General features: G+C 41.0%; 1 protein-coding gene across 1 annotated transcript in view; it reads left to right on the top strand.

Annotated features, from left to right (window-relative positions):
* Window positions 1-15,253: 15,253 nt before the first annotated feature.
* Window positions 15,254-18,981, top strand: part of LOC311041933 (uncharacterized protein) — a gene marked incomplete at both ends in the record, with an annotated part of 11,732 nt that continues 8,004 nt past the window's right edge. Inside the window, 2 exons of the mRNA XM_084052415.1 lie at window positions 15,254-15,287; window positions 18,825-18,981. The exon at window positions 18,825-18,981 is cut by the window's right edge and continues 129 nt beyond it. Coding sequence (XP_083908541.1) covers window positions 15,254-15,287; window positions 18,825-18,981 — 191 coding nt within the window. The remainder of the gene's footprint in view (window positions 15,288-18,824) is intronic.

The raw sequence follows: 18,981 nt of genomic DNA, 5'->3' as shown, positions 1-18,981 counted from the left end.
CTTTCAATTGAGTGCTATAGCGCCACCCTTTGACGAATGAGTGTGAGAATTATTTCTTGGTAGTTTTTCATGAGCATCTACCATATGGCCGAGTTTCGTAAAAAGCGACAGCACGGTTAAGCCAGAACTAAGATTAGCCTTGAATTGAAAGGGAGCGAAAAACAATTCGTAATATAGCTGCAAGCAGCGATAATACGGGGCCAGTGAATAGAGAGAGAGAGAGAGACATGGAAACGGAATAGATTGAAGAGAGAGAGAGTGACATGGAAACAATAGATTGATGAGAGAGAGAGATGGAAACATAATGGTTTGATTGGACATCTCAACCTACTGCCATTAACAGGATTCGAACTCTCAACCTTCAGACTAATAGGCTGCAACACTACCTATAGTGCTATAGCTTTGTCCAGGCTGATATTGTCTGTTGAAGATCATAAACTCTTGCCTTCTTTTATGAACCAAGCCCCTGTTTCACTAACACTAAGATCACTCGTTCACAAACCATTTACCAATGAAGAAATTGTACATCTCCTCAGAACCAAAACTAGTGAAAGTAGCCGATCTACAAGCTCACAAACCATGAAAAGTTGTGAGATTGTAGATCAGCTATTTTCAGAATGAAGTATGTCATACGTTGAAAAAACGTACTCTCAAATAAGCATTTCAGGTTATCTTTACCATTTGCATATGTATTCATTGATACAGTCATGTTGTTTGCAATTCAACTTAAATTAAGTCTGCATCAAGTGAGGCTTGAACTGGCAACCTTGAGATTGTGAGGCATTCATTTAAGGGAGACACCATTGGCCCAACAGACAAGTAACTGTGAAAAAGGAGATCACACAGATGATACAGTTTCACGCAAATAGCTGAACATTTTTAAGTTTAAGTGTTTAAGTGTTTTTCAAACTGTTCAAAATTGCGGACAATCTAAGGGCGGCACTTACTGGTCAAAGCGATAGATGTGTTCCTCATGAGTCAAGGCACATGTGTAAGCAAGTTTCACGACTTTCGGCCAAACGAGGCATGACTTATGCCTGTTTAAAGTCTGCCTTTTCAAAAAATTGCTATAGCGCCCCCTTTTGGCCAATTGGAGTAAGATTGGTTTCAGTGATATTTGGAATGACCCTGTACATTTCTGCAAAGTTTCAAAGAAATGTGAGTCTGCATGTATGTTTTAGGCACAGATGAATAATTTTCATAAAACTGTAATAGTTAAAATCTATCTCCTCCTGGGATTTTTGAGCAATCTGCACGAAACGTTTAACACTTGAACTTTGGACCTCTGCATACAAAAATTTCCAACGGATTTTCCATAAGTGAAAAAATGCAGAAGTTAGGAGCCAATGACTGTTTTTCATATAATTCAAAATGGTGGGAGATCTAAAGGTCAGAGGTCAAAAGTCAGAGGGTGAAAGTTGTTCAGCATGAGGAGACGCATATGTGTATTCAAGTTTCATGGCTCTAGGTCAAACAGGGCATGAGTTGTACCTGTTCAAAGTTGCCATTTTCAATTGAGTGCTATAGCGCCACCTTTGGACGAAAGATTGTGAGAATTATTTCTTGATCGTTTTTCATGACCATCTACCATATGGCCGAGTTTCGTAAAAAGCGACTGCACGGTTCAGCCAGAACTGCGAAAAGTGGCAGAAGAAGTGACAGAATACTGCCAATAACAAAACAGGTCCAGAGCTGAGCTCTGGCCCCGTAATAATAGCACAATAAGACATGGAAAGGGAATAGATTGAAATTGAGACAAAGCAAATGATTCCAACAGGCGAATATTCTTTTCAGCCCAACCCAGCTGAGGTTGTCATATATAGGACGCAGGGGGGCAATCCTAGGTGAAAAACCTCACCCATTAACATCTCAACCTATTGCCATTGACAGGAATCAAACTCTCGACCTTTGGATTCACAGGCTGAGACACTACCTATAGGGCTATAGCTTTGTCCAGGCTGAGGTCATCTGTTGAAGATAAAAGTGAACCAGTGAAAGCAGCCGATCTACAAGCTCAGAAACATGTTGCCATCTGAAAAGTTTTGAGATTGTAGATCGGTTATTTTCACAATGAAGTTTGTCATACATTAAAAAAACATACTCTCTCCAAGAAGCATTTCATCATTACCTTTAACAGTTGCACATGTATTCAATGATACAGTCATGTTGTTTGCAATTCAACTTAAATTAAGTCTGCATCAAGTGAGGCTTGAACTGGCGACCCTGAGATTGTGAGGCCTTCATTTAAGGGAGACGCCATTGGCCCAACAGATAAGTAACTGTGAAAAAGGAGATCACACAGATGATACAGTTTCACGCAAATAGCTGAAAAATCCTGGGTTTAAGTGTTTTTCAAACTGCTCAAAATTGCGGACAATCTAAGGGCGGAGCTTACTGGTCAAAGCGATAGATGTGTTCCTCATGAGTCAAGGCACATGTGTAAGCAAGTTTCACGACTTTCGGCCAAACGAGGCATGACTTATGCCTGTTTAAAGTATGCCTTTTCAAAAAAATGCTATAGCGCCCCCTTTTGGCCAATTGGAGTGAGATTGGTTTCAGTGATATTTGGAATGACCCTGTACATTTCTGCCAAGTTTCAAAGAAATGTGAGTCTGCATGAATGTTTTAGGCACAGATGAATAATTTTCATAAAACTGTAATAGTTAAAATCTATCTCCTCCTGGGATTTTTGAGCAATCTGCACGAAACATTTTACACATGAACTTTGGACCACTGCCTACAAAAATTTCCAACGGATTTTCCATAAGTGAAAAAATGCAGAAGTTAGGAGCCAATGACTGTTTTTCATATAATTCAAAATGGTGGGCGATCTAAAGGTCAGAGGTCAAAAGTCAGACCACGAAAGTTGTCGGGCATGAAGAGACGCATGTGTGTATCGAAGTTTCATGGTTGTAGGTCAAACAGGGCATGAGTTGTACCTGTTCAAAGTTGGCACTTTCAATTGAGTGCTATAGCGCCACCCTTTGACGAATGAGTGTGAGAATTATTTCTTGGTAGTTTTTCATGAGCATCTACCATATGGCCGAGTTTCGTAAAAAGCGTATGCACGGTTAAGCCAGAACTGGCAAAAACAAGTATTTTTCAAACTGCTCAAAATTGCGGAAAATCTAAGGGCGGAGCTTAATGGTCAAATCGATACGTGTGTTCCTCATGAGTCAAGGCACATGTGTAAGCAAGTTTCACGACTTTCGGCCAAACGAGGCATGACTTATGCCTGTTTAAAGTATGCCTTTTCAAAAAAATGCTATAGCGCCCCCTTTTGGCCAATTGGAGTGAGATTGGTTTCAGTGATATTTGGAATGACCCTGTACATTTCTGCCAAGTTTCAAAGAAATGTGAGTCTGCATGAATGTTTTAGGCACAGATGAATAATTTTCATAAAACTGTAATAGTTAAAATCTATCTCCTCCTGGGATTTTTGAGCAATCTGCACGAAACGTTTCACACTTGAACTTGAACACTTGAAGCATGAGGAGACGCATATGTGTATCCAAGTTTCATGGCTCTAGGTCAAACAGGGCATGAGTTGTACCTGTTCAAAGTTGCCATTTTCAATTGAGTGCTATAGCGCCACCTTTGGACGAAAGATTGTGAGAATTATTTCTTGATCGTTTTTCATGACCATCTACCTTATGGCCGAGTTTCGTAAAAAGCGACTGCACGGTTCAGCCAGAACTGCGAAAAGTGGCAGAAGTGACAGAATACTGCCAATAACAATACAGGTCCAGAGCTGAGCTCTGGCCCCGTAATAATAATAATAAATATAGCTGCAAGCAGCGATAATACGGGGCCAGTGAATAGAGAGAGGGAGAGACATGGAAACGGAATAGATTGAAGAGAGAGAGAGTGACATGGAAACAATAGATTGATGAGAGAGAGAGATGGAAACATAATGGTTTGATTGGACATCTCAACCTACTGCCATTAACAGGATTCGAACTCTCAACCTTCAGACTAATAGGCTGCAACACTACCTATAGTGCTATAGCTTTGTCCAGGCTTATATTGTCTGTTGAAGATCATAAACTCTTGCCTTCTTTCATGAACCAAGCCCCTGTTTCACTAACACTAAGATCACTCGTTCACAAACCATTTACCAATGAAGAAATTGTACATCTCCTCAGAACCAAAACCATGAAAAGTTGTGAGATTGTAGATCAGCTATTTTCAGAATGAAGTATGTCATACGTTGAAAAAACGTACTCTCAAATAAGCATTTCAGGTTATCTTTACCATTTGCACATGTATTCATTGATACAGTCATGTTGTTTGCAATTCAACTTAAATTAAGTCTGCATCAAGCGAGGCTTGAACTGGCGACCTTGAGATTGTGAGGCATTCATTTAAGGGAGACGCCATTGGCCCAACAGACAAGTAACTGTGAAAAAGGAGATCACACAGATGATACAGTTTCACGCGAATAGCTGAAAAATCCTGGGTTTAAGTGTTTTTCAAACTGCTCAAAATTGCGGACAATCTAAGGGCGGAGCTTACTGGTCAAAGCGATAGATGTGTTCCTCATGAGTCAAGGCACAAGTGTAAGCAAGTTTCACGACTTTCGGCCAAACGAGACATGACTTATGCCTGTTTAAAGTCTGCCTTTTCAAAAAATTGCTATAGCGCCCCCTTTTGGCCAATTGGAGTGAGATTGGTTTCAGTGATATTTGGAATGACCCTGTACATTTCTGCAAAGTTTCAAAGAAATGTGAGTCTGCATGTATGTTTTAGGCACAGATGAATCATTTTCATAAAACTGTAATAGTTAAAATCTATCTCCTCCTGGGATTTTTGAGCAATCTGCACGAAACGTTTAACACTTGAACTTTGGACCACTGCCTACAAAAATTTCCAACGGATTTTCCATAAGTGAAAAAATGCAGAAGTTATGAGCCAATGGCTGTTTTTCATATAATTCAAAATGGTGGGCGATCTAAAGGTCAGAGGTCAAAAGTCAGACCACGAAAGTTGTCGGGCATGAAGAGACGCATGTGTGTATCGAAGTTTCATGGTTGTAGGTCAAACAGGGCATGAGTTGTACCTGTTCAAAATTGGCACTTTCAATTGAGTGCTATAGCGCCACCCTTTGACGAATGAGTGTGAGAATTATTTCTTGGTAGTTTTTCATGAGCATCTACCATATGGCCGAGTTTCGTAAAAAGCGACAGCACGGTTAAGCCAGAACTAAGATTAGCCTTGAATTGAAAGGGAGCGAAAAACAATTCGTAATATAGCTGCAAGCAGCGATAATACGGGGCCAGTGAATAGAGAGAGAGAGAGAGACATGGAAACGGAATAGATTGAAGAGAGAGAGAGTGACATGGAAACAATAGATTGATGAGAGAGAGAGATGGAAACATAATGGTTTGATTGGACATCTCAACCTACTGCCATTAACAGGATTCGAACTCTCAACCTTCAGACTAATAGGCTGCAACACTACCTATAGTGCTATAGCTTTGTCCAGGCTGATATTGTCTGTTGAAGATCATAAACTCTTGCCTTCTTTTATGAACCAAGCCCCTGTTTCACTAACACTAAGATCACTCGTTCACAAACCATTTACCAATGAAGAAATTGTACATCTCCTCAGAACCAAAACTAGTGAAAGTAGCCGATCTACAAGCTCACAAACCATGAAAAGTTGTGAGATTGTAGATCAGCTATTTTCAGAATGAAGTATGTCATACGTTGAAAAAACGTACTCTCAAATAAGCATTTCAGGTTATCTTTACCATTTGCATATGTATTCATTGATACAGTCATGTTGTTTGCAATTCAACTTAAATTAAGTCTGCATCAAGTGAGGCTTGAACTGGCAACCTTGAGATTGTGAGGCATTCATTTAAGGGAGACACCATTGGCCCAACAGACAAGTAACTGTGAAAAAGGAGATCACACAGATGATACAGTTTCACGCAAATAGCTGAACATTTTTAAGTTTAAGTGTTTAAGTGTTTTTCAAACTGTTCAAAATTGCGGACAATCTAAGGGCGGCACTTACTGGTCAAAGCGATAGATGTGTTCCTCATGAGTCAAGGCACATGTGTAAGCAAGTTTCACGACTTTCGGCCAAACGAGGCATGACTTATGCCTGTTTAAAGTCTGCCTTTTCAAAAAATTGCTATAGCGCCCCCTTTTGGCCAATTGGAGTAAGATTGGTTTCAGTGATATTTGGAATGACCCTGTACATTTCTGCAAAGTTTCAAAGAAATGTGAGTCTGCATGTATGTTTTAGGCACAGATGAATAATTTTCATAAAACTGTAATAGTTAAAATCTATCTCCTCCTGGGATTTTTGAGCAATCTGCACGAAACGTTTAACACTTGAACTTTGGACCTCTGCATACAAAAATTTCCAACGGATTTTCCATAAGTGAAAAAATGCAGAAGTTAGGAGCCAATGACTGTTTTTCATATAATTCAAAATGGTGGGAGATCTAAAGGTCAGAGGTCAAAAGTCAGAGGGTGAAAGTTGTTCAGCATGAGGAGACGCATATGTGTATTCAAGTTTCATGGCTCTAGGTCAAACAGGGCATGAGTTGTACCTGTTCAAAGTTGCCATTTTCAATTGAGTGCTATAGCGCCACCTTTGGACGAAAGATTGTGAGAATTATTTCTTGATCGTTTTTCATGACCATCTACCATATGGCCGAGTTTCGTAAAAAGCGACTGCACGGTTCAGCCAGAACTGCGAAAAGTGGCAGAAGAAGTGACAGAATACTGCCAATAACAAAACAGGTCCAGAGCTGAGCTCTGGCCCCGTAATAATAGCACAATAAGACATGGAAAGGGAATAGATTGAAATTGAGACAAAGCAAATGATTCCAACAGGCGAATATTCTTTTCAGCCCAACCCAGCTGAGGTTGTCATATATAGGACGCAGGGGGGCAATCCTAGGTGAAAAACCTCACCCATTAACATCTCAACCTATTGCCATTGACAGGAATCAAACTCTCGACCTTTGGATTCACAGGCTGAGACACTACCTATAGGGCTATAGCTTTGTCCAGGCTGAGGTCATCTGTTGAAGATAAAAGTGAACCAGTGAAAGCAGCCGATCTACAAGCTCAGAAACATGTTGCCATCTGAAAAGTTTTGAGATTGTAGATCGGTTATTTTCACAATGAAGTTTGTCATACATTAAAAAAACATACTCTCTCCAAGAAGCATTTCATCATTACCTTTAACAGTTGCACATGTATTCAATGATACAGTCATGTTGTTTGCAATTCAACTTAAATTAAGTCTGCATCAAGTGAGGCTTGAACTGGCGACCCTGAGATTGTGAGGCCTTCATTTAAGGGAGACGCCATTGGCCCAACAGATAAGTAACTGTGAAAAAGGAGATCACACAGATGATACAGTTTCACGCAAATAGCTGAAAAATCCTGGGTTTAAGTGTTTTTCAAACTGCTCAAAATTGCGGACAATCTAAGGGCGGAGCTTACTGGTCAAAGCGATAGATGTGTTCCTCATGAGTCAAGGCACATGTGTAAGCAAGTTTCACGACTTTCGGCCAAACGAGGCATGACTTATGCCTGTTTAAAGTATGCCTTTTCAAAAAAATGCTATAGCGCCCCCTTTTGGCCAATTGGAGTGAGATTGGTTTCAGTGATATTTGGAATGACCCTGTACATTTCTGCCAAGTTTCAAAGAAATGTGAGTCTGCATGAATGTTTTAGGCACAGATGAATAATTTTCATAAAACTGTAATAGTTAAAATCTATCTCCTCCTGGGATTTTTGAGCAATCTGCACGAAACATTTTACACATGAACTTTGGACCACTGCCTACAAAAATTTCCAACGGATTTTCCATAAGTGAAAAAATGCAGAAGTTAGGAGCCAATGACTGTTTTTCATATAATTCAAAATGGTGGGCGATCTAAAGGTCAGAGGTCAAAAGTCAGACCACGAAAGTTGTCGGGCATGAAGAGACGCATGTGTGTATCGAAGTTTCATGGTTGTAGGTCAAACAGGGCATGAGTTGTACCTGTTCAAAGTTGGCACTTTCAATTGAGTGCTATAGCGCCACCCTTTGACGAATGAGTGTGAGAATTATTTCTTGGTAGTTTTTCATGAGCATCTACCATATGGCCGAGTTTCGTAAAAAGCGTATGCACGGTTAAGCCAGAACTGGCAAAAACAAGTATTTTTCAAACTGCTCAAAATTGCGGAAAATCTAAGGGCGGAGCTTAATGGTCAAATCGATACGTGTGTTCCTCATGAGTCAAGGCACATGTGTAAGCAAGTTTCACGACTTTCGGCCAAACGAGGCATGACTTATGCCTGTTTAAAGTATGCCTTTTCAAAAAAATGCTATAGCGCCCCCTTTTGGCCAATTGGAGTGAGATTGGTTTCAGTGATATTTGGAATGACCCTGTACATTTCTGCCAAGTTTCAAAGAAATGTGAGTCTGCATGAATGTTTTAGGCACAGATGAATAATTTTCATAAAACTGTAATAGTTAAAATCTATCTCCTCCTGGGATTTTTGAGCAATCTGCACGAAACATTTTACACATGAACTTTGGACCACTGCCTACAAAAATTTCCAACGGATTTTCCATAAGTGAAAAAATGCAGAAGTTAGGAGCCAATGACTGTTTTTCATATAATTCAAAATGGTGGGCGATCTAAAGGTCAGAGGTCAAAAGTCAGACCACGAAAGTTGTCGGGCATGAAGAGACGCATGTGTGTATCGAAGTTTCATGGTTGTAGGTCAAACAGGGCATGAGTTGTACCTGTTCAAAGTTGGCACTTTCAATTGAGTGCTATAGCGCCACCCTTTGACGAATGAGCGTGAGAATTATTTCTTGGTAGTTTTTCATGAGCATCTACCATATGGCTGAGTTTCGTAAAAAGCGTATGCACGGTTAAGCCAGAACTGGCAAAAACAAGTATTTTTCAAACTGCTCAAAATTGCGGAAAATCTAAGGGCGGAGCTTAATGGTCAAATCGATACGTGTGTTCCTCATGAGTCAAGGCACATGTGTAAGCAAGTTTCACGACTTTCGGCCAAACGAGGCATGACTTATGCCTGTTTAAAGTCTGCCTTTTAAAAAATATGCTATAGCGCCCCCTTTTGGCCAATTGGAGTAAGATTGGTTTCAGTGATATTTGGAATGACCCTCTACATTTCTGCAAAGTTTCAAAGAAATGTGAGTCTGCATGTATGTTTTAGGCACAGATGAATAATTTTCATAAAACTGTAATAGTTAAAATCTATCTCCTCCTGGGATTTTTGAGCAATCTGCACGAAACGTTTCACACTTGAACTTTGGACCACTTTCTACAAACATTTCCAACGGATTTTCCATAAGTGAAAAAATGCAGAAGTTAGGAGCCAATGACTGTTTTTCATATAATTCAAAATGGTGGGAGATCTAAAGGTCAGAGGTCAAAAGTCAGAGTGTGAAAGTTGTTCAGCATGAGGAGACGCATATGTGTATTCAAGTTTCATGGCTGTAGGTCAAACAGGGCATGAGTTGTACCTGTTCAAAGTTGGCATTTTTCAATTGAGTGCTATAGCGCCACCTTTTGACGAATGAGTGTGAGAATTATTTCTTGATCGTTTTTCATGACCATCTACCATATGGCCGAGTTTCGTAAAAAGCGACTGCACGGTTCAGCCAGAACTGCGAAAAGTGGCAGAAGAAGAAGTGACAGAATAATGCGAATAACAATACGTGTCCAGAGCAGAGCTCTGGCCCCGTAACTAGAAAATGTGCTCCTCGGAGCACAGGTCTCCGCCAGTACTGTTCCTGATTAATCCTGTCTTAAGTGTTACTTGATTAATCCTGTCTTAAGTGTTACTCCGCCATTTCTCAGCCATTTTGTGATTACTCCTGTCTTACCTCACTTTGAAAGAGGTTAAGACTCTTTCAAAGTGACACATCTATTTATAGGCCGCTATACGTCATGCGTCTCACTATAGCCAATCAGAGCACACTCTTTCAACGTATTGTCACGTGTCACGTGAGGCTTGACCAATGTTAGCTTGGCCGAGGGGGGGGGGACGGAAAGTGAAAACATAGTCTCCTGGCGGAGACAATAAGCTTTATATCTGATAAATGATTGCATTGTAATATTTGCTATGATCACTATTAGAATGTAGTAAAAGAGTCAAGTCAAACCTACAGTAATATTGCACAATGGTTGGATGGAGGTGTAGGGCTATTAGGGAGTCATGTTGTGATGTGATGGTAGTTTGCTGGGTCTTTCAAGGTCATGTCTAGCCCATTTAGACCTGGAACACAGATACGTTATTATTATATACGTTATATTCAAGCCGGGAACACACTTTTTTTTGCTATATACAGTATAGAAACATTATTATTTAAAAACATTTGATTTGAAGTTTGTCAGAACACTTAGGTCTGGATTTAGAAGGTGTTTTTAGAATCGGCCTCAGGTCTAATTGGACTATAGTATCAGGGTGGTGTGGATACCACTGACATGCTGCAGTGTAGCAATTCAATTCAATTCAATTTTATTAAAGTGTCAAATCACAACAAGTTGTCTCAAGACACTTTACATGTAGAGAAGAGACCCGACAATCCCACCCTGAACAAGCAATTTTTGCGACAGTGGCAACGAAAAACTCCCTCTTAACTGGAAGAAACGTCAGGCAGACCCTAGGCTCTAGGGCGGCAGCCTTCTGCCTCGACCGTGTCGGGGGAAAGAAGAGAGAGAGACAGAGAGACAGAGAGACAGAGAGACAGAGAGACAGAGAGCAGAGGAGCAGAGGCTACAATGTGGTGCTTCAATGTAACTACACACACACACACACACACACACACACACACGCGCGCGCGTGCGTGCGTGCGTGCGTGCGTGCGTGCGTGCGTGCGTGTGTGTATATATATATATATATATATATATATATATATATATATATATATATATATATATATACATATACATATACATATACATATATCCATATATATATACATATATATATATACATATACATATATATATATATATATACATATATATATATATATATATATATATATATATATATATATATATATATATATATATATATATAATCGAGATCCGCAGCTGGCAAAAGCCAAACAAGTAGCTTATGTGGTATCGACACCTCAGGGGCCTTCAGATGGCACTATGGCCCATAACAGTCAAGGAGGGCCCAGCTCAGGGGCCTTCAGATGGCACTATGCCCCGTAATAGAGCAGGGCCCAGCTCTGCAGCTCAGGGGCCTTCAGAAATGACCCTAAGAGATGAGGAGATATTAGAAAATGTGTTGGCCACCATAAATGGTGGACTAGCAATCGCCTCTCTTAATGCGGAAAGAGCAAATGTAGAGAGAAATATCGAGGAACTAGGAGAAACAATCGCCACTCTTAATGCAGAAAGAGAAAATGTGGAGAGGAATATCGAGGAATTAGGAGAAACAATGAGAGAGAGAGAGAGCGTCAGAGGCTAGTGATAGAAATCAGCGATGATGAAGACAGGATGGAATCAGACGCTAGGAACAGAGATGCTGTGATAGTGTTAAGCAGTGATGAGGAGAGTGACATAGGGGAGTTGCAGCAGGGGAGTGAGGAGCACAGGGAGGTGGAGTTAGAACAGGGTCCAGAGGCGACACCCCAACAGCAGCAGCTGATAAGGTTGATTGCAACGACCACAATCACCAGGCCGCATCATCACCAGGTTGCATTATTCCCTGGTCTACGTGCCTTCCACTCCAGGAAGGGGGAATTCACCTACTGTACCCCTCCATCATCACCGGACAGTCCATAAGAGAATCAGTTGGCGATGAGGGAGATCAGAGCGATCCTCCACCATACTGTTTCATATATTCATTGTATGGATGCCTTATGCCTAAACTGCGTTAATTTGATGAACTGAGTACTGAGGAGGGTACTTAAAATCTTTTTCTGTTTCAAGCTTGAATGCAAGGGGTTAAAATTAAGATGTGAGAAAAGACAGGGCCACGACAGTGTGTGTGAGAATGACGAAATAGGTTAGCAGTAGAAGAAACAGCTAGAAAAGAGGAACTTCTAGTGGAGGACAGGAAACCATGAAAGCTGGGCGAGGAGCCAAAAAGCAGAGAGAGTGTGACTTTGAGAAGAAAGAGTAGAAATACTCTACTATTTTTACTGTACTCTCTATAACAGTGTTTATCAACCTTTTTGGTGCCAAGGCACACCTGGCATAGCCAAAATATCCCAGGGCACACCTAGAATTTAGCGTCTTCTGGCCCTGGGTGCATCTCTTCTTTGCTGGTGGAGCTCTCATCTTCTTGTAGTAATAATACTGAGTGCCAAAGCATGTACCCTGTGCCCCTTTTATACAGTACCAGGTAGGACAACATATTTGCATTCCTATGGGTGATGGTCGCTACACTGAATGGACTCGGGCGTGGCTGTGTGTGAAACGGATGATGGCCGTATCGATTTACGGACGATCACCGCTATTGTTCTCGAGGGGCTGGGTTCACACTTTCTTCAAACGGCGCGGCACACCTCAGCAGTACTCGCGGCCCAAAATTGGGCCCTTTGCCAGGGTTGATAAACACTGCTCTATAAGAATAAAAATACTTAAAGACAGGAAAAGGTAAATGAAACTAGAAAAAGTGCTCCTCGGAGCACAAGTCTCCGCCAGGTCAGGTAGGTTATTATGGCCTCCTGGTGGCGCTATAATAGGCCAATGTGAAAAGGGTTCCATTTCTTCTTAGGCTTTTCACAGCAATCGGACACTGCATTCATGATTTTGTTCCAAAAATGTGGTTTGCTAAATTAGACCTGCTGGTGGCGCTACAACAGGCCAATGTGAAAAGGGGGGCATTTCTTCCTCGGCCTAGTGGGAATATGCGTACAAAATTTCACGGAAATCGCACACTGCGTTCATGATTTGAAGATTTTTGTTCAAAACGGACCTACTGTATCCTGCAAACTTTTTAAGGCAATGTTAGGCAAGTAGGATGGAATATGAAATATCAGACACATCCATCTTGATCACATGACTATAGAGATACTGTGTACCGATTTGCGTGTTTTTTGGACGGAATCTGAAGGAGTAAGAAGAAAACATTTGTTTTACAAAAGTCAGCCTCCTGGTGGCGCTCTAAAAGGCAGATGTGAAAAATGCAGGGCAAAGGTTTTTGGAAAGATGGTTGGCCCCCATGATGGTGCTAAACAGGCCGATTCACCTTTTGACCTATAACTCTTGAACCGTAGGTCGTACAATCAAAACATTCCCCCCTGGATTCCTTGGACTATGATGCAACTCCCCATATAGGCCACGTGAATTTCTAAGATGTTCTGCCATTTTGTGTTTTATTTTGTCTGTCCTGATGAAGGTCTAACGACCGAAACGTTGAATAAAGAGCAACAGTTTTTTGCAAGTTCCAGACAGTGTGCGGTCCTTTTCTTTGTCACTATCAGAGATCCCCTTCTGAATATATGCACTTGTTGTCCTACGTACCTGTCACCGACCTTTGAGGTGTGCATCGGCCTTCTTCTAAAAAGTGTTTTATTTGGCAAAACACATTTTTGCTACTACTACTCCTACAGATTGTGTACAAAGTTCACCCAAGTTGGAACACTTTATCAAACTTTAGTCATGTGATCAAGACATATATCTGCCAGATCTGTCAGATTCCATTACGCCATACAGGGGCAACTGGCGGCCCGGGGGCCACAGGCGGCCCCCACCTTCACTTAATGCGAGCCGCAGGTTAATATCCGAATACTGATATATTATTGATTTCCCCTGTTATAATTCCAAATATGCAAACATGACCCGCTTTAATTACTACAGTCCATATTAGTAGCTTAATGACTAGTATTAAAATGCTATTGTCATTTTGTCCAATGTATTTGTATTTAAGTTCATAAAGTTAACAGAAGTATAACTAAATACATTTGAAATGAAAAAAAATGTTACTTTTCAGGATTCCAATTCAAAAATAGCACCAAAAGAAATCAGGATTCCAATTGAAATATAGCAAAAATAGCAGATCTAGCTCAAAACGCGTCGCACCGCAACACGTTTTGAGCTTGTAGATTGGCTATTTTTGCTACTTTTGTGTGAAATAGAATGGTGAAATAAAATACGGAGATAAGAGGTGTCTGCCCTCTGTCCTATGTGCAATGTGGCCCCCTGGAGTGGGTGTGGAAATATATAGTGGCCCTCTCCATCATCAAAGTTGCCCACCCCTGCATTACGCCAAGATTGGCTTAAACAATTTGCAAGAGGGGCCCGTTTTGCACAAAATGCAACACAGTGTCCTCATGGTGGAGCTATAACAGATCGCTACACAGCCCTGGGTAGGCAACCCGGCCTGGCAGGGTTTTGCGCCCAGAGGCACTTTTCTTGTTGTTCCTGGTCTTTCTTGACAGTGACCAAGTTAATGCTATCATTTAGTTTTTTATGTGTGAGTGTAATGATTTTATTCTCTAGGTCATTCAAAGTCTGGTCAGATGATGCGGATGAGAGAAGTTCATAGGAAAACACAAGGTGATGTCTCAGTTAAAGCAGCATAGAAGAGGAGCGATCGATCGGGAACACATTGAGTCTCAAACAAGCGTCCAAGTCAACATGTTCTAATTTATTGAAAGACAAGCAGTCACATATATACATTGACAGAAATAGTGTTGGACAGCCCACGAGGCGGTCTCGTATGGGCGTAGCTATTACACAAATAAATTATGCCTATATGTGTAAGTGAGTGAAGTGCAAAAGTTCATCAGGTGAGATAAACGAAGACATCGGCAGGGCCCCTTTGCCACATCCTGGATTGTCAGACAGATGTGCTGATGGGAGGATGTGCTGTGGCTAACAGGGACCCGATGTTGAGCAACATCAGCAGGCTTTCACCACGGGTCCAATATGGCCTCCCGCACGGGCGCTACAGCCTCCCCGATTTACAGGAAGTCTTGTAGATGTATTCTGTAGATAACTGTCATTTCTGCAAACATGTAAACAGTTCTAGGCTAGCGTTTTACCAAGAAACGTTAGGGTGACAAAGGGGACAGGAAATAAGGTTAAGAAGCACTGCACCTCAGCACTTCCATCCAGGACAGGTTGCTCGCTCTCTCTCTCTCTCTCTCTCTCTCTCTCTCTCTCTCTCTCTCTCTCTCTCTCTCTCTCTCTCTCTCTCTGTCATTTCCCTGTTTCATATAGCAATAGCTACAGCACAGTATTACCGTAGTTCTGTGTAAATAGGAAGTAGATTTCAGATTTGTTCAGAGAAGATGGGTCACATCTGGCTCTGTGCGCTGCTTCTCTGTGAGTATATCTCTATTATTACTAGTAGCTCTATTGAACTATACTATTTGAACCATTTGACCATGACTGTACTGTACTTAAACAACATTTTGTTAAAGTTAAGCTGCTGGGTTTGAATACAGTGGAACTTTACTGTAGATTTATCATTTCAACAATATTTTAATAACTATTGGCAATAACAACCAACCTGAACAGACCAAGAGTGATGATGCAACTGTACAGTACAGAGAGACCATCTCTCTTCTGCTCATACAGTATACCACATTTAATTTATTTATTTATGTTTACACATTAACAAAGTAGCCTATTATATGACCCACAAGCGGCAAAACATTATTAGTATTATTTTTGGAAATGTGTTGTCTATGCCAGGCTGAAGGCCGGAAATGGAGAATATGGGCCTTATCTTACACGCAGCTCAAAAAAGGCGTATAGTGCAGTGCAAGTGTTATTGCTAATTTACAACCACAAAGTTGTCGTTTTCACGCCCAGCACCCACGTTGTGTAAGTAAATGTGCCCACACTATGCGCCCATGGGTGCACATAAGGTTAAAATAAGGTGCGGTCAGGCCCATGGTTACCGCATTGCTTAGAGGGAGTGATTCAAGATAGAAAGTGATTGCACCTTAGACCACATCTGACCTGGTCTGAGTTCCAGCACAGTGACAGCACAGTATTTTCATGCATTTGTTACTCAAATCTTTGCTTCTGGGGACAACATATTTTGAGATGGGGGTCTGCGGTCAAATACATATCCTTTTTGGGGTCCTTGACATGAAAAAAGTTTGATATGACCACTGATATAGAAACATACGTTTTTTTTTTTAACTGTTAGGATTTAGAAGACATTAGAATCCCCAGAAGTGAATATTTGAGTTACACGTGTTTGCCTTAAAAAAAATATATATTCATAGATTTGCACAAATGTACACGATTTTTCAAAAATAGCAGATCTACAAGCTCATAGTGCTGCACTCACCGCGCTATGAACTTGTACATCTGCTATTTTTGAATAGCCAAAGAAATGTACAAATGACACAGATGCGTTCCCGGTCTTACTGGGTTAAAGAGCATATGATTCATATTAAGATACAGTACATGCCTGTGTGGGTGTGTATATTCACAACGCTTTCTTGTCCTTTCTCTGCAAAATGTACAGTAGTAACAGGTCAACAGTAGAGGTTAAAATAAAGTATTGGAGGCGGTACTGTGGCTCATGAGGTCAAGTGCCCATCGTGGAACCTGAAGGTCTCATATAGGTTTGATTCCCTAGCTGCTCCTCCAGGCTATACGTGTCAAAGTGTCCTTGAGCAAGACACTGAACCCAGAACTGCTCCCGATGAGCAGGTTGGTGCCTTGCATGGTTTCCTCTGCCATCGGTGTGGGAATGGGTCAATATGAAGTACATTGTAAAGCGCTTTGAAGGGTCAGAAAGACTAGAAATGGCTATAATGCATTCCGTTTACCATTTACCATACTGAGAGAATAAGTATGTAATTAGTAAGTCGATTTGTCAGATGTCTGTTGGACATCTATGAGGACACATTAGAGGGTGTGATTCTGAACGGCATGTCCTATAGGCTCTGCCAGCAGCAGCACTCAGCTGAAGTCAAATCCTCACTAGGATCTGTGCATAATATAACTGTGCAACAAATGTCACAGAAACATGATTTGGGTTTTATTTATTTATAATTTTTTACCCATCTTCACCACATTAGGTACACATGACCTGAGGAGTCATGTCACGATGTGTGGCAAACAGCTTTTTGATATATCATGAACACAACGCCCAATCATCCCTAAATAGGAATTGCATGTTCAGGGGCCTATAAGTAGTGTGCACGCCCAAAATCACTTTCACGTTTGACTATTAGGGGGCACCACAAATGAAAAAAGCTGAACCATAGAAATGTTATTTCCCCCCGCAGCTTCCTCGGGTACTGACGGCTGCAACCCACGACTTACATAGTAGCCCTGGGTATGCCACCCAGCCTGGTGGAGATATGCACTCTGTGGAGCTTCCCTTATAGTTGCAAACTTTTTACAAGCACTACATGCCTGAAACTAATGTTAAGCCTCAGATTGTAAGCTTGTTATTGTTATCATACTTTAAAAGAAAAGTTTTTAGTGTTTTCTTCAGACCACTGTCCACACACAAATACAAGCGCAACATGAGAAGGTGCCAATTGCCTTTCTTTTTTTATGTTTACCCCTTTTTCTCCCCAATTTAGTTGTTAAGCCAATTAATTCCTCCCCACACACAGTTCTATGTTGTCACTGCTGTTATATCCTACTGACTCACCTGTCAGCGAGGAACCCCCACCGGGAGGACGTAGAGCCTCCGTCCTACTCCTCCCGCCCAACTCTCCCTGCTGACAGGCTCCGCATCCAGCCATAGGAGTACGTGCAGTGCCAAATATCACCCTCCCCTATAATAACAGATTACGTTCGGCGCCAGAAATCTCACCGTTTGCACTGCACTGCGCTGTTTAAAGCTGTAGACTCCACAACGAGCAATCCATAAAAACAATGCATGTGTGCAGGGTGCGCGATGGTCCTGGCTAAAGCCTGGAACAACAACATGTCTCATGCGAGTCACCATTGCGGAGCGATCGCGCATCGAGACTCGTTTTGCACACTGTAAAAAGTTAAGGAGATACAGAGGTTTTTAGCAAGGAGATAGAATGGAAGCGGATGGGAGCCAGATTTTTTGGCACGGTGATCCATCTGTCACTTACTTCTTAGAGTGTTCATGGGTGATTCCAGGGCTGCGCTAGCCCCCCCCTTGTGGAAAAAAATGAAAAAAACAAAAAGATTGATTTCACGTAGATTCTTTTTTGCTTTTTGGCACTCATCGTCACTTTTTGCAAAACTGTATATTTACGGTTTTGGCACACAATGTGTTAATAAAACATTAGGAGAATGGATGCATTATTGTATTATTGCTTGTCATTTGTTCTTATTGAACAACTGTAGCTGTAGCTATGTTGTTGTTGTGTTAATTAGGAATAAATAAAATGCATATATTAATGTTTAGTTTGATTATTTCATCGAATGTTTTTTAGTGCTGAATATCTTCCTCTCCTATGGACACAGTCAAGGTGAAGATTGATTTAATATCTTTTCTCTTTATTCATTCAGTCAAGATCATATTTACTGTCACATATTTCATCCTCTTAATAATTATCATCAATAACATCCATATTCTTAAACAATATATAAAGTATGTAGTATTTTTGCTTAACTGGTTCTATAATGTTGTTTTTTCTCTTAATCCTCTGGTAATGAATATGCTATTTTTTCCAAATGTTTTCTTTATGCATTATTAGTATTATAATTAACAATGGTAATTACATTGGAGATTAATGTGATCAATAGCAAAAGATTGGACAGTCCGGCCAGGCGCATATACATACAGACAGATCTATATGAAATCATGTTAGGCAGGTCTGTTGTGGCTCTGCAGCCCAGTTGGTCTAACTATTAAAAAAGTATTATTATAATGTTTTTAATCCATAGTATTGTTCTTTCCAACAGCCAAACCCACGCTGAATGTGTCTCCTCCATGGTTGAGTCCTGGAGCCTCAGTGACTCTGAGCTGTGAAGTTGAAGAACCATCTGCAGACTGGAGGTTCTACTGGTCCAGGGCTGTTCCTACACCATCACCCATGTCCAACTCCTACACTTATGAGCT

This window comes from Gymnoscopelus microlampas (genome assembly GCF_963454915.1).
Source record: "Gymnoscopelus microlampas genome assembly, chromosome: 3".
Taxonomy (NCBI): domain Eukaryota; kingdom Metazoa; phylum Chordata; class Actinopteri; order Myctophiformes; family Myctophidae; genus Gymnoscopelus; species Gymnoscopelus microlampas.
Note: the sequence above shows the minus strand (reverse complement) of the source record. Positions and strands in the feature narration are given on the sequence as shown.